The sequence below is a fragment of the Trichosurus vulpecula genome, chromosome 8, assembly GCF_011100635.1.
Source record: "Trichosurus vulpecula isolate mTriVul1 chromosome 8, mTriVul1.pri, whole genome shotgun sequence".
Classification (NCBI taxonomy): Eukaryota; Metazoa; Chordata; class Mammalia; order Diprotodontia; family Phalangeridae; genus Trichosurus; species Trichosurus vulpecula.
This window is the reverse complement of record NC_050580.1, coordinates 111,981,592-112,007,581: the sequence shown is the minus strand read 5'-3', so window position 1 is coordinate 112,007,581 and position 25,990 is coordinate 111,981,592. Positions and strand designations below refer to the sequence as shown.

Here is a 25,990-nt window from a genome sequence, read left to right as displayed (position 1 = left end):
CAACTATGACTTTAGGACTTCAGGATCTTTAGAGAGTCATTTGCCCAAATGCTCTGGTAGGAGAAAAACAGTCTTGATAATGATTCCTTTGACATACGGGGGTTTCATCTGAAAGAGCCGGAATGACCCAAGTATTTCATTTAGAACCACTAGTTTTCAAAAAGTCTATTATCCAACCAAAAACAAAACTTTGTTGCATCAGAGTTTGACATTCTAGGCTTCACCTAGGGATGTGGGCTACGTAAATGTGAATTATTATTTTTACATGCTTTCAAGTGAGTTATAGTGAAATGGTAGAACTGGGTAGACTCTACTTGACTGAAGTGGTGAAAAATTCCATAGGAGCTCCCATAGCAGTGTTTTCTTGTCCTCATGGAACTGTGTAAAGGTGCTTAGTAGGACTCTTGAGGTTTTATTTTAAATGCATCTAGTTTCTTGATTGCTACAAAATGACTCTGATGAATAACATTTTAGAAATGACCTTTTTTTGAGGACTTAATTGTTAAAAACCTTAAATGGAAAATCTAATGAACTCATAGATTCTGCTTTTTTGTCAAATGGTTCCATTCTTGGTTAGTCACAAAGGAGGAACATGGGTGAAGCCTGAATCTTTGGTCATTTTGGTAAATATAGGCAGAGTTTGATATAGGGGTCTCTTTTGTATTTGATTTCACTTGCAGTTATTTCCCCTCTTCCTTTATTTGGTGTGGAGTATAATTTGACTGTGAGCCAGAAGACTTATTCATCTTCCTCAGAAGGGCCATCCTTAGAATTCTTCTTTTATCATTTGAAATTCCAAATAGTTTGCGTAAATCTAACCAATACAGACACATACTAGCTTAAGGAAATTATACTAATAGAACCAATGCCAAGCTGTCTTCCTACCATACTTTCCTCAGAGGAAAAAGGTATTTATTCAACAGTCATCCAAGACTAGAAACTCTGGAAATCTATGTGCCCTGTCCTTCTTAGATGTGGAGGTATTGTGATGAATGCCTCTAGAGTCCTTTGGGGTCAAGTCTGCAAAGAGAATGGGATTCACTCCATGAAATTTATTCATTCAATAAATATTTATTTTAGATAAACATCAAATACTGTGTTCTAGGTGCTGTATTGTGAATCTGGAGGATTCAAAAATGAGTAGATCATAGTCTTTTAATGTTCTTACAGTCTAGTAGATACAAATGAATCTAGTATAGTGCAATATGTGATTAATGTTTTAACAAAGACCTGAACAAAGTACTTTGAGGGTTTAGAGAAGGTATAGTTTACTTCTGATGGGAGTCGGGGTTTGGATCAGGAAAGACTTCATAGAGAAATTATAATTGTATAGAATCAAAGGATTTCGGAGTTGTTACTGCAGACAGCAATACCTAACAAGCAGTAAAGTCTCTGCTCCATCTCCCCAGGATGCCTATCCCACTTTGGACAGCTCTAGTTCTGACAAAGGTTTACCTTGCATGAAATCTGCATCTACCTCTTTGTAGCCTACACACACTTATTCCTACCTAGTTCAGCCTTTGAAGACACAGCAGAATCAATCTAATTCCTTTTTCACGTTACAGCCCTTCAGATACTTGAAGACAATCATCGTCTTGCATAAGTCTTCTCTTCTCTAGGCTAAAATCCCCAGTTCCTTCAGTCAATCCTCATTTTCCTTATCAACTAATAACATAAGAAAAACAATTTTCAAATTTTAGAGTGCTGTATAATGCTAGCAATTATTAGTTACTATTACAAGACATAGGCTCTTAATCTAAGGTCTGCCGAACTTATTTTTAAAAATTTTTTGATAACTCAATTTCAATAAAATTGACTTCCTTTGTGATACTTTGTATTTTATCCTTTTTAAAACATTTTTATGAAAAGGGGTCCATAGATTTCACCAGACTGCCCCGGGTCAGGGTGGGGGGGGGGGGAAATGGTCACAAAAAAGGTTGAGTCCCTGATAAAAGGCACATATATCAAGGCCCTCCTTCTTCCTGATTGTCTTCCTAAGGATACTATCTAACTTGTCGATGTCCTTACTAAAATGTATTGCCCAGAACTGAACACAGTACTCAAGATGTGGTCTGACCAAAGCACAGTATACCAAGATTATAATCTTCATGGCGTCCTGTCCCACTTTTAATTCATCCCAAGATTGCATTGGATTTCTTGGCCTCCATTTGACACTGTTCACTTGTATTGAGCTTATAGTTAGTAAAAAAACCCCAATCTTTTTCAGGCAGCCTGTTTCCTAGTCACACTTCCTATGTCTTATACTTATGAATTTGCTTTACTCAGGTGTAAGACTATTGATTGTCATTTTATTAGATTAGTGGCCCATCACGATCTTTTTGGCTCCTGACTGTCATCCAAAATGTTAGCTTTCCCTCCCCAAATAATGTAGTCTTCGAATTTGATAAGCATGCCACTTTGCCTTTATCCAATTAATTCATCTGCAACTCTGCTTGGTTTCTACCCCCATCCCCCCAAGCCGGGTGCCCCTCCCCAGGATAAGCTGATCAAATTGCTGGTGACATACCCTCACTCAATACCTCCCCAGCTCCCTCAGCCTCCTTTTGCTTCTGATTGGAGGGCTGGAGGGTAGAACACTAAATTCCTCCCAGAGCTTTCCTTTATAGAGGACTGGATTTGGACTTTCAAACTCACTCTCCATTTCAGTTTTCTTTTGTGTGTTGTCTTCCCTCATTAGATTGTAAGTTCCTTGAGCACAGGGTCTGTCATTTTCTTATTTATGTCCCTAGTACTTAGCATGGTCCCTAGCACATAGTAGGTATTTAATAAATGGTTATCGAATTGAATCAGTAAAAAATACTGAACAATACAGAGCTAAGCATAGACTGTTGGGGCACTCCATTGGAGATCTCCTTTCAAATTGATAATCAACATTAATGACTGCTCTTTAGTTCTGACCATTCAACCAGTTAATTATCTACTTAATTATTTTAAAATTTTTATTGCTCTTTTGTTTTAAAAAAATCACCTTCATTTCCAAATATATCCTTCACCACTATCCGTTGAGCCATTCTTTTTTTAGCAAAGAATACAAAAATAAAGAGAAAGGTAAAAAAGTTCATCAAAACTAACCAACATACCCACTGAATCTGACAGTATAAGCAGTGTGTCAGTCCCATAGCCCTCCCATCTGTGCAGAGGAGGATTAGAGTGTTCAGTTTTGCTCTTTTCCTTTACATTGCTGTCATCATTGTAAATATTGGTTTTCTGTTTCTACTTTTAAGTGTCACTTCATAAAAATTTTCCCATTTTTCTCTGAATTCTTTATATGCCTCATTTCTTACAGCCTACCATGGTTTGTTTTAGCCATTCCCCAGTTAGCGGGCACCTACTTAGTTTCCACTTCTTTGGTACTATAAAAAAAATACTGGAAAAAAATTCTGCTGTGTGTATTTTGGTATATATGGGATTTTTCTTTCAGTCTTTGATCTCATTAAAGTATATATCTAGCAGTGAGATCTCTGAATCAAAGGGACATTTTGGGCACATTCTTAGCATAATTTCAGAGTGCTCTTTCCAGAATGGTTGGATCATTTCACTATTCCATCAATAATATAGTGGTGTTCCTATCTTTCTGGGACCTCCTCCAATATGTACTATTCCCACCTTTTCTCATCTTTGCCAGTTTTCTGGATATACAGTGAGAAACCTAACTAATTATACCATTGCCTGATCTATTTTTTGCTGTCCTTTCCACAATAATAGCATGAGAGACTGTCATATGTTTTGCTAAAATCTAGGTCATCTATTATTATCTACAGCATGACCATGATCTACTAGTTTAGTTAAAAAAAGAAATTAAGCTTAGTCTGGAATAATCTTTCCTTGTTAACGTGTCCATTACTTCCTTTTTCAGATTTAGTTAGTATTCTTTTAATTACATTTTCTGGAATTTTACCAGGAATTGAAGCCAGACTCATTGGCCTATACTTTTCGAATGCTATTCTCGTTCTTTTTGGGGAAGTCAGTTTGTGTATCTTTCCTGTTCTCTGCCATCTTTCAGAAATCACAGACAGTGGCCAAGAAATTACATCTTCCAGTCCCTTTGTAGTACCCTAGGATGTAGTTCATCTGAGCAAGGTAATTTGAACTTCTGAAGCTCAAGGAGATAGCATGACATAGTGGATAGACTTTTGAACTTGGAGTCAGCAAGATCTGGATTCAAATCCTTCAGCTTTATCACTGAATGTCTCCGAGCCTGATTCCTCCTATGTAATATGGAGATGATAATAATAACTGTAGTACTGTGATGAGACAAATGAGATAATATATGTGAAGCGCTTTGCAAACTTTAAAGCTACATGACTGTATCTGTTATTAGTTAAAGGGCAGCTTGCTTCTTGTTCACAGACTCCGTATTTATCTTGGGTGTCAGTTCCACGTTAGTCATTGTTGTTGCCTTTCTTCCAGTACAGAGGTCATTTTCCTTGGCCAAAAAAGTAGAAGCCAAATAACAGCTGAGTGGAATTCCATCTTCTCTCCATCATCAATGTCATTGCCTCATCTCTGCCTTCCCCTTCTTGGAGCCTCCCGTTGTTATCTTCAGCTGTCCTCACCAGCTCTCAGTGTTTGTAGCTCTCCTAACACCCTTCTTACAGGACCGTGCCAACACCTTTATGTTCATCCTCCCATCACCTGCCCTTGCTTCTAGCATCTGTGATCCTTAAGCTTTTATCACTTTCATTTCTCAACAGATCACTCTCCCCTCCCAAGTTCAGTAAAACTAATCAAAATATTGGAAAAGCCCAGTGTTAACAGGCAGTGTTCCTTACCTATGGACACCACTACCTTCCTCTCCCTCCTTCTGCAAAGGAGCCAAGGGAGGTGGCAAATTTTTTTTTTAAATCATAAGTTAGTGAATTCCCTGTGCATCTACAGTAGTCTCTTTAGATAACCCCTTTCCCCCCCAACTCTATTCAAATTGCTTCATGTCCTCAGAATTTCTTTCTTGAGGAGAAGGGAAAGGAAATAAACATCTTACATGGCGCCTCCCGTGTGCCAGGCTCTGTGCTCAATGTTTTTTACCAGTGTTATATTTCACTCAATCCTCCCAACCTTTCAAGGTAAATGCTGTTATTATCATCCTTATTTTACAGTTGAGAAAATTGAAACAAATAGAGGCTAAGTGATTTGCCCAGCCATGGTCATGCAGCTAAATTAAATTGAAGTCTTCCTGACTCTTCATGCCCAACGATGAGTTTGAGCAGTAGCCGTTTACACAAAGCACCTCCACTTTCGTTGTGAAGCTATGGAGTTCCTTTGCAATCAGGTTTGCTCTCTTGCCTGAATTTGCCCGGCCAGAGGCCTTTATACAGAAGATTTCTCCTGTGCAGTGACAGGTATTGAAATTAATGAAGGCACTTGGAAAGAAAAAGAAAGCACTTGATAGAGCTCCAAATGGGTTTGACCGAACTCAGGAGGGCCCACCTAGTGTTGTCCATCAGTTCACATTAGGTGATTTGAAGCTCAAAATTTAGGCTCTCTCTCCTCTTAGGCTCTAGGACCTTCCTTTGGCTTTATGGTATGCAGCATGGCTTTTAACCTCTGTAAATCTCTTCTTTGTTCGGTGGTCCACAAATCTGCAACAGCTTTGCAAAACATTCAGTCAGTCTTATTGTCTGATCTGTTGGGCTGGAGTATTTATTAGGTGGTATGCTCTTGCCAAGATGGCTTTCTAAAGCAGATCCTATATTTAAGACTTCTTGATAGAGAGGCTTCATATCTAGGACAATTTTTTTTTTTGCACATAGTAGGTGCTTAATGTTTGTTGAATTGAATTTTTGACTTAATAACACTAACCTTTGGGTAGAGAGAGAAGAGAAGGGAAGACATGCTGCTAGTAGTTGTCACCTGGTATATACATAAGGGAAAACTGTAAGATGGCAGTGGTTGCCCACCTTCTACTCCCCACTATGGAATCATGAGGCAAGTGAGTGAAGACTGAAATTTCTGCAGCCCTTGATCAGTTCATTTTGGTGACGAATCCTTAAAGTCAGTATTTACCCCCGCCTCCCCCCAACATGCTGACGTAGGCAGACAGTTTGCCAGCCCACTAGTCTGCTGCCCACATTTCTTGCTTTCTTCTCATGGATCCACACTGTATAGCTGAGCCTCTTATTTATAAAAAGCATTTTTCTTCAACTTCTTAGTTTACTCAAGTTGTTAATGTGTGGCTCTCCCTCCTCCAATTATTTTGAATACATTTTATATTTACTTAATTAAGTATATGTCCCTGTAGAATATAAGCTTGATGAGGACAGGGCCTGGCACATAATGCTTAATAAATGCTTGTTTAATCAAATTGCAAAAGTGGAAAAGGGGAACCTGACATTTCTAAAAGAGCACATAAGGAAACAATTTTGAATCCTCTTTGATCAGTATAATAAGCTTCATAATTTCTTTGATTTTAGGTAAAATCTAGAAGTTTCCTTACATTATTTTCCTCAAGGTTTTATAAAGAGTATGTCTTTTCTTGCTTTATCAAAAATTTTCTGCCAAGTTGCACAGCACGTTCATTATTTTTCTCTCACGGTGGCTTAGAACCAAATATAGCAAAATTAATAGCAAACAGAACTTGTTGAAGGAGGTTCCACTAAAAGCCACCTCAGCCCATTTTGAATGCTGTCAGAATTGAACTTGGAGAATTGAGAACCAAAGTCATTAAACCTATTTTTAAGAATGTAAAGGCTTCTCTTCTCTCCCAAACCCTCCCCTCTAATACCTCCTTGATCAGGTTGAAGAACTGAGAATGGCCACTATTCTTCTGTGAAGGACTTTGTCTCAGAGCCACAAAAGCTCAGCAGCTTTCCAGTACTCATAATCTGTTTTTTCACACTTTGGGGGGAGGGTTGAGAAGAGAAGGAGAGAAGGCCTTGTGTTTAGGCCACGTCTCTGGAGGAGCCCAATTTGAAACCCTGCAGTGGGGCCTTTGTGCAGTAGTGCCCCTGGGATTTCATTCCTTTCAAAGCATCTTCTCTGTGGTGCATGTGTATGGAGAAGAGGGGGCTGGGGAAGGGAGGGGGCTGGATTCTACAGTTTTGTACCAATGCTTAAAGCTTCTAGGCTCTTGTCTCCTATGGCTTCCTTTTTCCATGCAGGAGACAGAATGTTAAAATGGAATTACAAAGAAGAAGGACATTTCTTTTTGTTCTTATGTTATGTGCATGTATCTTGCTCTTAGATCCTTGGTGTAAGCAGTTCTCCAAAACTATGCTAGAGCATTCTGGACAGAATGTAACCTCACAGAAGGATGGGGCCAGCAGCCTATACATTACCTCACTGTAGTCTTTCCCCTCTGTTCGTTCCAGCTGTTAAATGGCATGTAGAATTCTTTTTTTCTGTTGTTCTTTGTATGTTGACAGGTTCGTGTTTATTTGACTGAAAACTTGCCCTCCTTTGTGGTTTCGATTTAATTTGTTTTCACTGAATTGTAGTTTATCTCCAAAGCATTTAAACATAGAATCTTGGGTTTCAGAACTAGCCCTTAAAGGTTTAGAATTGTTTGATCATGTTAGGTGAAGATAAACTGAACTAGAAGAGGGCAGTGGGTCTCAGGGGTGCACTCTGGAGAGTCAGAGAGAGGGGCAAGTGACTGTGGCTGTAACTCACTGAATAGAGTTCACTATCCACCTCTAGGCTTGCTACTTGTTATCACAGTGGCATCTTCTTCAGAGGGAAAACAGTATCTTATGGGTTTGGTGAATATTCTATATACATTGTACACAAAGGTAAAGTTTGGCAGATTCCCTGAGAATCTTGTCTTAATTTACAACTCCACATTTTCCCAAGTAAGAGAAACCTTTTGTTTCTAGGATCCTAGAAATTCCTCTGAACTACTTGCCTCACAGTTCTTAGTTTCTACAATAGTGATTCTTCTTGGCATCTCCAAACTCTGGAGGCTTTGAAGTATGTGGCCTTCGTGAAAGGCATGGTAGAGGGGCAACAATATCATGAGATCAATTCCAAGTTTTCTTCCCTTTCTGCTGCCTGCCAAAAGAATTACAGAGAGGCCAGGCCAGGAAGGGGAGGCCGGCCACATGTTAGAATCTTCCCCTACGCATACCTCAACTTGAGATCTAGAGGCAACCCAAACCTTATTAACTTATTATTTACTAATTTATTTAACCAATTTTTAAAATAACTTATAAAATGAAGCAATAGCAATGTTAATTAAATTAATAACTTTTGTTTTGTTTTGTTTTGGCAGGGCAATTGGGGTTAAAGTGGCTTGCCCAGGGTCACACAGCTAGTACATGTGTCAAGTGTCTGAGGTCCAATTTGAACTCAGGTCCTCCTGACTCCAGGGCCGGTGCTCTACTCACTGCGCCACCTAGCTGCCCCTAAATTAATAACTTTTTTAAAAATTGCTTCAATTGAAAAGTTGTTCCTTCCTTCTCTAGCTCTCCCCTTCCATAGTGTTTGTCTCTTCATCCCTGTATTCGTATTTACATTTTCCTTTTATATTGTCAAACAGTACGTGTGTAAACTGATCTTCTAGTTCTGTCTTCTTCACTTCACATGAATTCACATCTTTCCATACTTGCTTATATTTCTTGTATTTATCATTCTTAATCACAGTAAAGCATTCCAATATGTTGATATACCAGTTGTTTCACCATTCTCCAGTTGCTGAAAATTTAGGCTATTTGCAGTTTTTTGCAATTAAAAATAATGTTCTTATGAATATTTTTGAATAGAAGGATCCTTTTTTATAATGTTCTTGGTGTTGCGATGGTGTTTTTAGATCAGATAATATGATTATAACTGTTCTAGTGCCAGATTGCTCTCCAAGGAGATTGCAGACTCTAACAGCAATATGTAAGTTTATCTTTTTTTTTTTTTTACAATCCTACATGGACAAATCTGTATTCATCACCTTTTTTTCCTTCAAAGCATCCCTTAAAAATTCTTGCCTATTAATTTTTTCCATAGAAATCTTATTTTGATTTTTTATAGTTTTATTAAACAAAACTTGGTATCTTGGTATTACATTAAATTATTACTTCATTTGGCACAGTATTTTTGTTACTTGTGTTGACTCAACTCTTTCTTGAATATTAAATGTTGTATTTAGATCTACCTTTATTTTTGTCCATGAAATTCTATAATTATCTTTATAAAAGTCACTACATGTTGATAGGATAATTCTTAAACATTATTTAATGTAAATAGGGTATCTTTTTTCTTATCACGTTTTCTTGTTTTTATTTCTAGCATATATGAATGATGATTTTTTTCATCTACTTTATATCCTTCTACCTTACTGAATTCCTTTCTCAGTTATTTTATTGTTGTTGCAACTAATAATTTTTTAGATGAGCAATATGCCACATTCAAATAATTTTTGAATCCTTTATATTTTAATTCTCATTAAATTTTCTTTCCTATCTTACTGTAATTACTAGTGATTCTAATTTAAATAGGAATTTTGAAAGTAAGTTGCCTTGTTTTGTGCCTGTTTTTAAGTTGGAATGTTTCTAGTGTTTTTCTGTTTTATATGTAATGCACCAAGTCTTAGTTTGAAGTAGATAACTAAGGAATAGTCCCTCTCCTGTTTCTTTTAATGATTTTTATTGTAAATTAATGCTAGATGTTATCAGCGACCTTTTCTGCGCTACATTTGTTGAAAACTCATATTTGTTGAAAACCTATATGTTTAAAAGTAGATTTTTGTTTATACATTGCCTAGTGTTCCCTGTGTATTTCTTTTCTCTCACAGAGATCTATTCTTTATATCAAAGGATAAAAAAGAAAAAGAGGAAAATAATTCAGCAAACCCAGCTAATCTAATACATTGAAAAAAAATCTAACATCATTTGTAATGTGCCACATCAGTAGACTTATACCACCTCTTCAAAGGAATGAGGGGATTTTTCATTTCTCTTTAGGGCCAGGCTTGTTCTTGTATAATTTTGAAGCATTCATTTTCTATTGTTTGTAATTATTTTCCTTTACACTGTTGTAGTTTGTTGTTTTCTTGTCTCTACCTATTCTACTTTGTATCATTAGTTCATAAAAGTCTTCTCTGTATTCATCATATTGGTCATTTCTTATAGCAATATTCCGGTAATCTTATAGTAATATTCCAAGGAATATCTATCTATATTGAGAAGAGTTAATGCTAACAGTTTTATTATAAATTTTGGTCTTTACTCTGGTGAATCACTGTGTCCCTGATTCAGAGATAACTCCTGTGTCCATAAGTCTTTTCCTGTCTGTTAAACTGTATTCAGTTTCATTCTTTATAATGTTATTTATACTTGTAATGTACTATCCATGTCTAGCACTTAGCAGTTTTCTTTTTGAAGACAGTGTTTATGATGCTGATAGGTAAGGCTTATGTATAATCAGCAAGTCTTTGTCATTTCTCATTTCTTTCCCCTGAGCCATACTTTCCCGTACTGATTACATCAAACCCCAAGACATTAAAGAGTCTTTTAGGGGAAATCTGTAATCAGTCAGAGGAGTGTGGCTTGTCCATCCACATAGGAGAGGCTGTCTACTAATGAAGACTGTCTTCTGCCCATATTTAAATAAGTATCTGAATGAGCACTCTATAGAGCTTATCCAACAATATGCCTGTTTAGGATATTAAATAATATAGATAAAAATGAGCTGGACCCAGAGTAGAAAAGGAAGAGGAAAGAAGGCTGGATTGCTTTTGGGAAATGGCAAAACACTTTTACTGACCCTAAGCTTTACATAACAACAGAGTCCTGTTTTTGTTTTTTTTTTAAAAACAACAAAATGTTATTTATTTATACATTGACGTTGAGGGCTAGACTGGAGCTTAAGAAAATAAAGAAAAGGAAAACAGTCTATGATACAGAGCCCTGTACAGAAGGGAGAAGAGGAAGAAGACAGGTTATGAAGAAGAGAAAAAGACACACACACACATACACATAGACACAAGATGAGGGAAGGTAGGCTGGGCAGCCAGGGTCAGGGCTCTTGGCTAGTCACCTGCTTCATGTAGGTTTCCAGCAGGTACTTTTTTTTTTAATTTATTTTTATTTTTAATTTACAACAGACGGTTCTACATAATTTTGAGTTCCAGATTTTTTTCTCCCCTCCCTCCCCCCCTCCCCAAGATGGCATGGAATCTCATATAACTACCACGAATGACTTCGCATTGAATTAATTTATACACTAGTCAAGTTGCGGAGAAGAATTACGACCAATGGAATGAATAATGAGAAAGAAGAAACAGAACCAAAAAAAAAAAAACCCCAACCCAAAAACAAAAACAAAACAGAAGAGAAAAAGGCGAGCATGAGGTGTGCCTCAATCTGCATTCAAACTTCATAGTTCTTTCTCTGGATGTAGATAGCATTCTCCATCGTGAGTCCTTTGGAGTTGTGCCTGCACCTTGTGTTGCTGAGAAGAGTGAAGTATGTCAGGGTTGGTCCTCACGGAATCCATATATCTATGGTTATGTACAGTGTTCTCCTGGCTCTGCTCCGCTCACTCAGCATTATGTCGTGTAGGTTTTTCCAGGTTGTTATGAAGTCCGTATCATCCCCATTTCTTATGGCACAATAGTATTCCATTACCTTCATATACCACAGTTTGTTCAGCCATTCCCCAATTGATGGGCATCCCTTTGATTTCCAATTCTTGGCTACCACAAAAAGAGCCGCCATAAATATCCTTGTACATATGGGTCCTTTCCCTGCTTGTGTGATTTCTTTGGGATACAACCCTAGAAGTGGTATTACTGGGTCAAAGGGTATGAACATTTTTATAGCCCTTTGGGCATAGTTCCAAATTGCTCTCCAAAATGGCTGGATCGGCTCACAACTCCACCAGCAATGTAACAATGTTCCAATTTTCCCACATCCTTTCCAGCATTTATCATTTTCCTGTTTTGTTATTTTAGCCAATCTGACAGGAGAGATGTGGTATCTAAGAGTTGTTTTGATTTGCATTTCTCTAATCAGTAGTGATTTAGAGCATTTTTTCATATGCCTATAGATAGCTTTAATTTCTTCCTCTGAAAACTGCCTGTTCATATCCTTTGACCATTTCTCAATTGGGGAATGGCTTATATTCCTATATATTTGGCTCAGTTCCCTGTATATTTTAGAAATGAGGCCTTTATCAGAGATACTAGTTGTAAAGATTTTTTCCCAATTTTCTGCTTCCTTCCTAATTTTTGTTGCATTGGCTTTTTTTGTACAAAAACATTTCAATTTAACATAATCAAAATTATCCATTTTGCATTTTGTAATGCTCTCTATCTCTTGTTGGGTCATTAATTCTTTTTCTTTTCCATAAATCTGATAAGTAAACTATTCCTTGCTCTCCCAAATTACTTATAGTATCAGCCTTTACTCCTAAAACATGAACCCATTTTGACTTTATTTTGGTATATGGTGTTAGATATTGGTCTATGCCCAGTTTCTGTCCTACCATTTTCCAATTTTCCCAACAGTTTTTGTGAAATAGTGAATTCTTAGCCCAGAAGCTGGCTTCTTTGGGTTTATCAAAGAGTAGATTGCTATAGTTGTGGACTTCTCCATCTTGTATTCCTATCCTATTCCACTGATCCACACCTCTGTTTCTTAGCCAGTACCAGGTAGTTTTGATGACTCCAGCAGGTACTTTTTAAAGGCTGTAGGGTTTGTCCAAAGTTCAGCAGCATGTGTGTTCAATGGGCTGTCAATGTTGGGTTCTCCTAGGAGGCTCTGGATAGACAGCAGGATGGTCCTGACATCCTACAGAGCTGACCACTTGTCCTTGAGGATGTCCAAACAGATATTGCCTTGGGTGTCCACATTAGGATGGTTACAAGGTAGGGCAGCTAGGTGGCACAGTGAGTAGAGCACCAGCCCTGGAGTCAGTAGGATGGTTACAAGGTGTGACAAATTTCACAGTGGGAGCATTATATGGGCAGCCGCTGGGGAACTCCAGGGAGAGCTTGTACCTTAAGGCTGCCCCATGAATGGTCCCAACCCACTTGAAGAGATTGTCTGACTCTGGGAAGGCAGAAATTCCTTTGTCTCCAGACATCATTAGGGTCATCAATTCCTGCTGTAACCTCTTGCCCACGGAATCATGGACTGCGCCCACCCCAGGCTCGGCCCCTTTACGGGCGGCAGCAGCGGCGCTGGCAGCGGCCGGGTCGCGATTCTGCGAGGCCATGGGGGACCAGAGATAAAAACGAGCCCTGTTTTTTAATACAAACATTTTACCGGTGTTATTATATAGCAGTAAGACCTGAAACACCACTGCCTCCAATGAACTAGAAATGAGCATCATACAAAGGAATATGGAAAGGGGCATGGTGAGTATGAACAGGCTTCAGCATGCAACTAGTGAACTCCAAAGAAGAACAGGAATAAAGGATGCCATCAAAGAACTGTACAACAAAAAGATAAAGTGGACTAGTCCCATGTCAAGAGCAAGGAATGCTAGGTGGAAAAATAAAATACTCCATTAGTACAATTGTAATGTAAGGAGAAAACAGGAAAGGCCTACAGCACATGGGGTGAACTTCCTGTTTTGAATTTAAGAGTTAAGCAAGGATGGATTGCAATCTCCATCATTGAAGGACACTCCCAAATTGAGGAGATCACTGATCCATTTGAGTTCTTTAGTATTTGGACAGAAGATGGTAAGGCAGGATCTGAAGTGGTTGTCAGAGAGGACATATGATCTGATCAGGAGACAGCAGTGTCCTGGACCTTAATCTTTAAATCAACAAGTACTAATCAGTTGGATTTTTTTCTTTTTGGACCATAATTATGAATTTGTTATAATAGAGAACTCTGAGTGTGGAAATTTCCCCCTAACACTACAGATTGGTACTGTCCTGCAACTTATAGTCTTAGACAGTTGTATAGGGCTTGACTAAAAGAGAGAGAGGTAAATCAGACCCAATCAGATGATAGAAAACTGGGTCATCCCATCCTCCCTTTTCATAGCCAGTTATGGACTTACCTCCAGCACATCTACAGTACCTATGTCAGGATACCACCCACTAACTCCTTTTCCCAGCTGACTTTCCATGACTGCACTGGGTATGGGCTCTTCAGGAGGAAAAAGATATCCTAAATGAAGCCAGGCAAAAGCATTTAGTTGATGAGCAAATGGAGCGTTCTGGAGAGGAAGTTTAGCCCAGAATGAGGTGAGCATGGCTAAGGCCCCTCTTGAAATGGCTAAGCTGGATAAAAGAGTCTGTAGTCAGGGAAGTAGGGCTTCAGAGTGGGAAGACTATTGGCCAGGAAGTTTATAAAGAAATTGTGGCTATTGACCTCTGTCACATTGCAAAAGACACTGATGACCAGCAGTTGTAATGGATACTTCCCATGAGTTGAGGGAAAAAGCTTTTCACTGCTTCCTTTCTAAGTTCTAAAATCTGGACAGAACTCTGATTCTACAAGCAAGCTTCTGGGGTCTTACAGTATAACTTCATGCTGTGTGTGTGTGTGTACTTCTTCTAGAAAATTGTTTGCCATTATTTGACTAGATCACCTACTATATCAGCCTGTACATAAGGAACATTTTATCATTGGAAAATAGTAATGGTTTGTTCCAAACATCACAAAACCATCAGAAGGGTATCTGGGTCCCTTTAGGGAGTGTTTGCTTTAAAAGATCAGAGAAGCAGTTGCAGCCATGACCCATTTCTCCCCATCCCTGTCATGAAACACTGCGCTGAGGTTCAGATTGGCAAGAGAATATTTGTAAAGAGTAACTGCAGGAACTTAAATGGGATGCTGATTCATCTGATTCAGAAAATAAGGGAATTAAAAACATTTTTGACTACTTTTTTTAATGAAATGTTAGAACTCCAAATTTTAGTGCAAGATAACTTTTCTCATTAAAGAGTCATGAAAAATTGAAAACTGCAATGATATAGTGCTCTCTAAGTTTCTTCAAAGGCACCACTGAGATTGTTTTCGAAACATTGGCTATTTTCTCCCATAGCTCATTTTCCTTGATTTTACTAACTTTCTATATCTGAAACACTCTGACTCAGATTGCTTGAATGAGATGTTTGTTGGGGAGGTGTTGAGGGATAGACACTGTACCAAGTTTCAACCAGTTTGAGGGCAGTTCACAGCTTAAATATGTATCATATCCACTTGGAGAATTTCAGAGTCTTTTCTGAAGGCTTAGAGGCAAAAATGAGACTTTTTTCAGAAAGAGCTTAGTCCTTTTTGTATTTTGTCGTTGTTACTAGGACCTCTGAAGAGTAATGATAAACTTTCTAGGAGGGTAACTTTTTAATTCAGCCTAGAAAGTTTTTCTCTGTGGAGGATGCTTCTTGTAATACCCTGGAAATAGGAGTTTGGGGACCTAGAGCTATAGGTGAAGATGGAACTTACCATGATTGTAATTTCATTTCTTTGCGTGTTCAAGAAGGTCAGTGTACCAGTTAGTATGTGGTTTAATTTGTGAATATCTTTGACAGGATATCTCCCAATAGCTTTAATTAGTCTTGGTGAATTTTGTGGCAGTTGTACTTCAGAGACAGAGAGGGACAATTAGGAGAGTTCACTGCACAACTGGACAGTTAACAGCTGGCCTCCAGCAGTCATTTGCATTTGAAAACCCATTCTTGAAGGGACTGTGAAGTCTTGAAGGGACTGTGGAAGCTGATGAAACTCAAGAGAAGTCTCAACATAGAATCAAGATAATGTTTGACTGATGGGGTATCAGGGAATAAAGAGTGACCCTTTATGGTTTTACTCCAGACTTGACAAATGACCAAAGAGCCTTCGTAATTGGACAAAATCATCTTTTGTCCCAGTCTCAGCTAAGGGATCTAGATCATCCCTGACCTGGCACAGTTTGAGGAAAGACTTAGATATAGAGATTTTGTTATCATTATGAGTCCACTTAGGATCATACACTTGAAAAGTTTCTGAGGAAGGCTCTCCTTCACCAGTTCTGACCTTTAGCTTAACAATAAATTTGCATATCCAATAAAATAATAACAGCTAATGTTTCTATATCATGTTGAAATTTACAAAGTGTTTTCCTCCTGTGAGGAAAGTAAGGAAAGGGTACCTCAGAGACCATCTAGTCAAACCCCCTCATTTTACAGATGAGGAAAATAAGGCCCAAGGCAGGTCATTCACTTGCCCAAGGTTACACATGTAGTAAACATTAGATGTGTTTATGTTACATAATCTCAAGCGGATCCTCACTAAAGCAAAGCAGTTCTTTTATACTTCCCTAATCGATTCACTATCCCACTCACCACGGCAGCTTTTCCAGATCTTTTAATCCTTTAAATCTTCCATTATTCTGCCTCTCTTCCCCCTCTCAGTTGAGAACCTTGCCTCATATTTTAAGCCATATTCACCAAGAGTTGCCTCTTCCTTCTCAGCACATATCACCCAGATGCTTTTACCACTGTCTCCTCCTTCACTCCTGTCTCACATGAAGAGATGGCCCTTCTCCTTGCCTAGGCAAAGCCTCTACATGTGCAAGTGAGCCTATTCCATCCCATCTTCTCCAGCAGTTTGCTCCCTCTGTCATCTTGCCTTTCTCACTAATCTTCATTCTTTCCCTGTCTATTGGTTGTTTCCTTACTGCTTACAAACATGTCTGTGGATAGTCCCCATCCTCAAAAAACCCTCCCTTAATCCATCTTCACTAGCTATCATCTTATATCTTTTCTCCCTTTTGTGGCTAGACTTCCTGAGAAGGCCATCTATATAATCTCTGCCTTCTACTTCCTTTCTTCTCACTCTCTTAATTTTCTCTTTATAGTCTGGCTTCTCACCTCTTCATTCAGCTGAAATAGCTGTCTCCAGACTTAACAGTGATGTCTTATTTGGCAAATTTTGTGGCCCTTTCTTTTGGTCCTCTCTGTCGGCCTTTAACACTGTCTGTGACTCTCCTCTTGGTACACCATCTCTCCTGGTTCTTTTCCTACCTATCTGACTGCTCCTTCTCAGTCTTCCTTTGCTGGATCTTCATCCAGATCATACCCACTGTCTCCTTAAGACTCTGTCCTGGGCACTCTTCCCTTCTCTTCTCCCTCTAAACTATTTTTCTTAGGGTTCTCATCAGTTCCCATAGATTCAGTTTATCATCTCTGTGCAGATGATTCTCAGATCTCTTTATCTAGCCCTAACCTCTCTCCTGACCTCCATTCTCTCCAACATTTTCCATCAGTCTATTCACATCTCTCCATTTACCTGTTGAACATCTTGAACTGGCTGTCCCATAGACATATTAAACTCAATAAGTCCATTACTCAGCTCATCTTTTCCCCAAAACCTTTCCCTCTTACTAACTTCACTGTCTGTCTAACTTACTGTCATGGGCACCACCATTCAGTCACCCACGATGGAAACCTCTGTGTCGTCCTTGACTAGTCACTCTCATTCCCCATATCCAATTGGCTGCCAAGTCCTATCATTTCTGTCTTTTGTAACATCTCTCATATGTGCTCCCTTCTCCCCTCTGACACTGTAGCTACTCTGGTGCAGGCCCTCATCACCCTCATACCTTGACTATTACAGTAGCCTTTTGGTTAGTTCCCTGCCTCATCTCTCTCCGCTCCAGTCCATTCTCCATTTGCCTATCAAATTGTCTTCTAAAAGAGCAGGTATCACCATATGATTCCCTTCCCCCCCACCCCCATTCAGTAAATTCAAGTGACTTTCTGTCGCCTCCAGGGTCAAATATAAAATCCTCTGTTTTGGTATTCAAACCCTTCCTAGCCTGGCCCTCTCCTACCTTTCTAGACTTACTATATCTTATTCACCCCATGTACTCTGCAGTCCAGTAACACTGGCCCCTTTTCTGTTCTGTGAACAGGAAGTTCCATCTCTGCACTCCAGACATTTTCACTGACTGTCTTGCATGCCTTCAACTCTTTCCTCATCTCTACCTCCTGGCTTCCTTAGTGTTCTTCAAGTCTCAGCTCAGCCCATCTTCTATAAGAAGCATTTCCCAGTCCTCAGCTTTAGTGCCTTTCCTCATTGATTATCTCCAAATTATCTTGTATGTAACTGTTTGCATGTTATCTCCTCCATTAGACTGTGGACTTCTTGAGAGCAGGAACTATTTTGTTTACTGTTTTTTTCCGCTTTCTTTGTATCCTCAGTGCTTAACAATGCCTGACATGTAGTAGGTACTTAATAAATTCGTGTAGATTTGACTTGAGGTAGGATTTAAAGCAGGCCTTCTGACTTAAGAACAATGCTTTTTGAGTATTTTTTTGTTTAGGTGATTTGGGGGTTTTGTTCTTTCTTTTAAACTATTGACCTATATGACTGCCTGAACTGAGCAAGCAACCCAGTTTCCCTATACCTTCCACAACAAAAAGTTTATTTACACTAGACTTGAGTAATGATCCAAAAATCTAGTGAGAAACTATGGTAAATTACTTCATCTATCCCAAGGGCTTCACAGAAAGTCAACCAGAAGTCTATAGGCAATAGGAAAGGAGGCAGCCAGTAAAGCCAACAGCAGTGCAGGCAAATAAACCCGCATCTTCCCAGTGTGTCCTAAGACAGATATATCTGGAAGCAGCAGGAGCTGAGGACTCCTCTGAGAAGCTTCCAACATATTCAGAAACCTACACTTTGTTGTGCAGTCATGTCTGACTCTTTACGACCCCATTTGGGGTTACCTTGGCAAAGATACTGGAGTGGTTTGCTGTTTCCTTCTCCAGCTCATTCTACAGATGAGAAAATAGAAGTAAACGGTTAAGTGACTTGCCCAGGTTCACACAGCTAATAAGTGTCTGAGGCTGGGTTTGAACTCAGGACTTCCTGGCCCCAGGCCCAGTGCTCTATCCACTGTGCCACCTACCTGCCCAAAAACCTACCCTGGAAACCTCAGAAGTGATAGTAATCAGTCTACAAACAACAGACAAACCTTTAGCACTTTCTCCTGAGGTGCCATAGAGAGTTCTGAAGATCCAGTGCTCTAAAACTCAAGGACCCAAGATCCTACACCCAATGCTAATCCTGGGTATAGGAACACAGGTTACCTAGGTAGAGACCGAGGAGGGCCAACCACCCCACCCAGAAGTGCAGTGGAGAGTAAGGACTGACCCTGGCATGAAGCTTTAATTCTGAGTCTCCAGCTAGAAAGGTGAGTCAGCAGAAGAAGACACAATTGCCGTATAGAATTATAAAGATGTAGAGGTACTCTAAAATTCAACCTATAAGGACAAAATAACTTTAGTAAAAAATAAATTTTCCATAAGAATTTCATGAATATCTAAAGAAGTGAAGCAAGATATCAAAAACTGAAATAAAAGTTCCACAGCAAAGTGGAAAGAGAATAAATAGTGTATGAGAGGAGGTAGTAAATCTTTGCTCCCAAGTAACAGATACATTAAAAATTAGAATAAATCAGCTAAGGGTTCAGCTAAGAAATCAGTGACATCCGCGAGATAGGAAAAGATATTAGAACAAAAACAGCAGATTAAAAAAAAGAAGAAAATGTAAGATTATCAAAAATTCCTAACTTGGTAAACAGTTCATGGAGAGATAATCTAAGACCCCTCAAGTTCCCCAAAAACCATAATTCAAAAATTTTTTAAAGCTAAGAATTTATAAATGAAAACTGTATACATCTATTAGAACTAGAGGCCAAAGTGAAAATAGAATCCACCAATCACATCCTGAAAAAAAACTCCAAAAGGAAAAGTCCTAGGCAAAATCCAGAGCCCCTATGTCAAACAAACAAAAAAAAAATACCACAAACATCTAGAAAGCAACAGTTCAAGTACCAGAGGATCACAGAATCACTCAAGTCCTAGCAGCTTCTCCTGAAAATGAGAGGAAATCTAATCTCTTTTTTTTGTTCTTTTTTTTAAATTTATTTATTTATTTTTAGTTTACCACACACGGTTCTACATAATTTTGAGTTCCAGATTTTCTCCCCTCCCTCCCCCCTCTCTCCCCAAGACGTCCTGGAATCTCATAAAACTACCATGTATAACTTTGCATTGAATTAATTTATACACTAGTCAAGTTGTGGAGAAGAATTATGACCAATGGAATGAATCATGAGAAAGAAGAGACATAACCAAAACAAACAAACAAACAAAAAAAACAAAAGAGAAGCAAAAAAGGCGAGCATGTAGTGCGCCTCAATCTGTATTCAAACTTCACAGTTCTTTCTCTGGATGAAGATAGCGTTCTCTATCGTGAGTCCCCTGGAGTTGTCCTTGCACCTTACGTTGCTGAGAAGAGCGAAGTATGTCAGGGTTGGTCCTCTCATAGTCCATATATCTGTGGTTGTGTACAATGTTCTCCTGGCTCTGCTCCGCTCATTCAGCATTATGTCGTGTAGGTTGGAAATCTAATCTTAAAATAACTATTCCAAAAGGCAAAACATCTATAGCCATTACAATCAAGAATAACTTACCTTGCAAAGCTGCATGTAATCCTACAGGGGGAAAAATGTACCCTTTAATGGAAAAATGGATTTTTAGTCATTCCTGATAAAAAGACCAAAGCTGGGTACTTGAACCAAGCACAGAGAACCAAGGAAGGTAAATTTATTTGAGAAATTGGAAGGCACTTTATGATGATGTAGGTAGATAGATGACTCAGTGGATGGAGCACCAGGCCTGGAGTCAGGAAGGAACTGAGTTCAAATGTGGCCTCAGACACTTGTTAGTTGTGTAACCCTGGGCAAGTCACTTAACCTCTATTTGCCTTAGTCCACTGGCTAAGTAAATGGCAACTATTCCAGTATACTTGCCAAGAAAATCCCATGTACTGTATGACCCATAGAGGCACGAAGAACTGGACATGACCGAATGACTTATGATGATATGTTCCAATAGAGGAAGAAGATAAAAAGTGTCCTTTCTGAACCTTAATGTCTTCAAAGGGGGAGCATTGAGGGAGTTAAATAAGAAAAAAGAGGATCTGGGGTTGGATTGATTTTGTTCTAAGGTTTTGAAGAGGGAAAAGAAAAGAAAGTATAAAAAGAATATACTAGTATAGAAATAGGAAGAAAAGGGTGGAACTTGACATTTCTTATAATTTGGGCACATGAGCAGAACAGTATACAAACTTGGAGAGAAGGAAGTGAGGGTGAGTGAGCATCATACATTAACTGGACAAAAGAGGATTGAACACACAGAGTTTGATGTAGAAATACATCAAACTCATCAGGGAAACAAGCAGGACTTAGGGGAATACAGTTAAGAGGGAAGATAATACTGGGAAGAGGATAGTTGAAAGCAAAACAAACTTTCTGCTCCCAAGGGGCAGATTAAAAGGAAAGGAAAAGGACTAGAAACTAAAGGCTTGCTTGTCATTTGGGAAATGGCTGAACAAATTGTGGTATGTGAATAAATGAAATATTATTTTGCCATAAGAATTGCCAAAAGAGAGAATTTCAAAGAATTCTGGGATTTAAGAACTAATACAAAATGAAGTGAAAAGAATAAGGAGAGGAATTTATACAGTGACAATGCTTAATTCTGATTCCAAAGGGCTGATTAAAAGAGAAGAAAAGAACTATAACTAAGAGAACCTATCAATTGGGGAATGGCTGAACAAAATATAGTATATTAATATAATAAAATATTATTGTGCCATAAGAAACTCATTTCACGGAATCCTGGGTAGTATGAGTTAATAGAGAGTAAAATAAGCAAAAATCGAATGCTTTATACAAGAACAGAAACATTGTAAAGAAAAACAACTTTGAAAGACTTAAGAACTCTGATCAAAGAAGTGACCAGCAGACCTATGATAAAGCATGTTTTCCACCTACAGAGAGGTGATGCACTCAGATTGAGGAAAGAGATATTTCTCTTTTGAATATGGTCATTGTTTGGATTTGTTTTACTTGGCCATGCTTATTTGTTACAAGGAGGTTTTTTTTTCTCCTTTTCTGTTTTTAATTGGGCAAGGGTTGGAGGGCAGGAGGAGGTATGCATCGAATGTAATGACAAAAAAAAGACAAGAAAAAAGGAAGACAACTGAAACATTTTTAAAGGCAGTAGAGGAGTATAGAAGGTAGTTCAGATGGAAGCATAGACAAGCAGGACAGTTTTGAAAGGAACAGGTTGAATTTATTCTAGACTTTCCAAAAAAAAAAAATCCCAAGCACTATGGAAAGAGGAGGAGAAGAAAAAGAAGAATTATTATTTACATAACACTAAAGGTCACTTTAAAGTTTGCAGAGCACTTTACAAATATTATTTCATCTTCACAACAACCATTGGTGGTATTACCCTCATTTTACGTGTTAGGAAACTGAGACTAGAGAACATTAAATGACTTGCCTAGTTTCACACAGCTACAGAGTGTCTGAAGCTGGGTTTGAACTCCTGTCTTCCTGATTCCAAGTCCAGTACCACCTCTTTCTGTGTTTTGCTTTGTGTTGAGTTTTTTTAAAAAATGTTAAAATCATAAAATGAGAGGGTTGGACTAGATTGTCATTTAGGTCCCCCTGTCTCTAACTCTATGATCCTATGAGAGTATGTTGTAATGATTATTTTAAACATTTTTATTGTATTTTTAAGATTTTTGTTAAAATTGTAATAAAATATTAACTTCACTTGAAAAAATAAAGTATTGTCAATTCTGATTCATAAAAGGCTATGTCTCCAGTTTTTCTAAGCAACTGTTTCCAGAGTAAGTTTAACTGCCAGTATTTTGAATATGTTTCTCACGTTCTTAAGAAATCAAGTCGATGCAGCAAGAACTGAGTAATCTTCCAAATTAAGTGCTCTAGGGCCATCTGCTGGGAAGAATTTGTTAGGCCTAAGTAAGATAAACCAAGTGCTGTTAGCTCCTGGCCCTTCAAAGAGGAATTAGCTGGTTCCTGTTCTCTTTGTAGATGACCAGTCACCATGTTCATCCAAAGTACCTTCCATCCAGGAGCTGCAGCAGGCTAGAGTAAAAAGAATATTTTTAGAGTCAGGAGACCTGGGTTCTAGCTCCAACTCTGCTACTGACTAATTTAACATGATTTGGGGTAAGTCATTCCATCTCCCTGGGCCTCTTGTTTCCTCATCTGAATGAGAATGTTAGACTAAATGACCTTTAAGACCCTTTGCAATTCTTTGATTCTGTGATGCTTAGAACACATTATAGGTCAGATTTCTCCTCTGCCTCCCTTCACTTAATGAGGAAAATTGTACTTGTCCTGTGTTATTGCTGTAGAAATACATCAAACTCATCAGGGAAACAATCCAATCTATTGGCTCTTAACATTGTTTGTTATACACATTGACAAGCATACAAAACATATACTCAGCATACAAAATAAAAGCAGAAGGGCTGCTTTGCCACTTATTTAAGTGGGGCGGGGATATAGAAGAAGTGTAAATTCAGTAGGTAGTGGTAGGTTTGGGCTCACACTACCCGATGCTGTGCTACCTCCCCTAAACAAACTCAGGAGATATACTTCTTTTCTTTTCTGACATCTTGGAAGGTTGGTGGCTAGTAACATGAAGCTAGTCATGTGAATGGAGAAGACAGTGATTGTAACTTTGGGACTTTGTGAACAGGAACAAAATGTGTGTTGTTATTTAATCTCTTGTTTAGGTCAGGTGAAGACAGAAACCACTTTGGACCAGTTTTTTTTTTCTTTTTTAAATTGGTTTTTGTGGGGAAAGAGAGGTTAGTAATAGTGATACCCAAAAAAAGTGCGTCATTGAAATATTTTTAAAAATACGAGCAGCAGAGAAGAAGGAAGTTCAAAAGGAGACACAGATAAGCAGATCAATGTGGTTATATTTAATATATTTTTTAAAGCTATATGTAAAGGTCATAATTTTGAATTGAAGCCCCATCTTCTGGCATTTACATATGGAAATGTTCATGTTTGTTGATGATTTTCTAATTCATATTAAAGGATGAAAAATGTTCTTGTTGACCACTTCTCCATGTTATAAGCATCTGAGATTATCTGATAGAGTATGAATCCTTGGACTAGCTAGAGTTGCTATTTTCTTCAGATTTCTAGGACCTTTACAAAATTCCTAAATCCTGAGGGAACCTAATTACCTCATGTAAATATTAGTGAATTATAAAAACTCCTAGATCAATTAGTTAATTAACAAATATTTATTAAGTGCCTACAGTGTACCAGGCACTGTGCTTGGTGCTGAGGATATTCATAAAGTGAAAGAAACAATACTTATTCTCAAAGAGCTTACATTCTATAATGGAAAAGATAGCAAGGGCATATATAAACATATAGAGAATCAATATGAAGCAGTTAACTACAAAGTGCTTTGGGAGAGAGCACCCTAACAGTTGCAGGGAATCATGAAAAGCTTCATGTAGAAGGTGGTGTTTCAGCTGCCACTTAAAGAGAGGAAGACTGAGGTGAGGAGAGAGTGCATTCCAGGCAGTGGAGTCAGCCAGGATGCAATGACCCAGAAACAGGAGATAATGCCATGTCTAAGAAAGAGAGAAGGCCAGTTTGACTGGATTTCAGAGTACAGGAAGTGGGAAAGTACAGTGAGGTTTAAATGCTGGATTATGGGACAAAGTTATAAAGGGCTTTAAAAGTAAATAGGAAGAGTTTATATTTTATCTTAGAGACAATAAAGAGCCCCTGGAGTTGGTTGAGTAGGGAAGTGACATGGTCAAATTTGGGCTCAAGGAAAATCCCTTTGGTAGCAGTGGATGGAATGGACTGGAGTAAGGAGAGACTTAAGGAAAAGAGCGATTAGGAGGCCATTGTAATAATCTAAGCTAGAGATGATGAAGTCCTGAACCAAGGTATGTAGTTGTGAGAGCAGTCAGATGTTAGAGTTGTTGTGAAGGTAGAAACAACAAGATTTAGCAACTAATTTGAGCTGATCAAATGAAAGAAACCTGCTATATTTAGTAGTACAAAAATCAGTTTTCATTTTTACGAGGAGGTTGCAGGAGGGATTTGACTATTGTCCGGCTTATTTGTAGGTGGGGAGAGGTTGGTTTTGTTTTGTTTTGTTTTCATTTAGAGTATTTTGTTTCTTTTTGTCAACGTGGAATTAAATACCAGGACTAGCCCTACTACTCAGGAAACAGGTGGTCTCCTAGCCTGCCTTCCATTTTCTTTACCAGCACCCCCGTAGAAACTGTGAGGGTAGCTATCAGACTGGTAGCTTTGTCCTTTTTCATCCGTAGCTGATCAAATGAGTTAGCATGTGTGAATAAAGAGGAGGTGCCTGAACCATAAAGTATTAACAAGTTAACAGGACCTCCATTTATTCATCTTTAAAAAAATATGCCCAGCTTGTGTCATGGTAGCTTGACTTGTAGTCAGGTTCAGTTTGAAATATAACTACTACATTGATATGTAGTGGAGGGGGCATGTAACTTTGTGCTTTTAGAGAGATTTTTCCTTTCAGATTCTCAGTTTCCTCTTCTGCAAAATGGCAGTAATTATGCTTGCACCACCTGCATCAACATGACAAACCTCAAGTTTGTTGTAAGGAAAGTACTTTGTAAAATTTAAGGTGCCATATAATTTTGAGTTATTATTTTTGTGTCTTGCAGAAAACACCTTCTGCAGTGGTGACCATGTATCCTGGCATAGCCCTTTGGATAATAGTGAGTCAAGAATACAGCACATGCTCCTGACTGAAGACCCCCAGATGCAACCTGTGCAGACTCCCTTTGGGTTGGTTATCTTCCTCCAGGTAAAGATAGGGGAATGCTGAATCAAATAATGGTACTTATGTAACTTAACCACGTCCCAAAAGACAGGAAGAGAGGGAAAGGTCTACCTCGATGAGAAAGAAGGCCCAGAATTCTGGAAGCATAGCTAGTGGAAGAATAAAGGCAATGTATTTTGTCAAATTTCTCTCAGAAAATCAATAGGGACAAGTACAGCAATTGACAATTCTCAGTCTCCCCAAAATGGGACATGCATCAGCCCCATACGTCATGGATGATGCAATGACTTGTGGGAACATAGTGATTCTTGTGATTATCGGGTTCTTTTCAAATAAGTTTTGTAGACCATCACTACCACATAATGGAATACTAGAAAGTAGTTATAGACACTATCTGGTATTGAAAAA

The 25,990-nt window shown here is 38.5% G+C and overlaps 1 protein-coding gene and 1 pseudogene across 2 annotated transcripts in view; one reads left to right on the top strand and one right to left on the bottom strand.

The window, feature by feature from the left end:
- SUFU (SUFU negative regulator of hedgehog signaling) overlaps nucleotides 1-25,990 on the top strand; it is a 143,598-nt gene that overhangs the window by 68,687 nt on the left and 48,921 nt on the right. For both annotated transcript variants that reach the window (XM_036735626.1, XM_036735625.1), the window contains exon 4: nucleotides 25,464-25,606. In XM_036735626.1, coding sequence (XP_036591521.1) covers nucleotides 25,464-25,606 — 143 coding nt within the window. The remainder of the gene's footprint in view (nucleotides 1-25,463; nucleotides 25,607-25,990) is intronic.
- LOC118828770 lies at nucleotides 10,914-13,164 on the bottom strand (annotated as a pseudogene).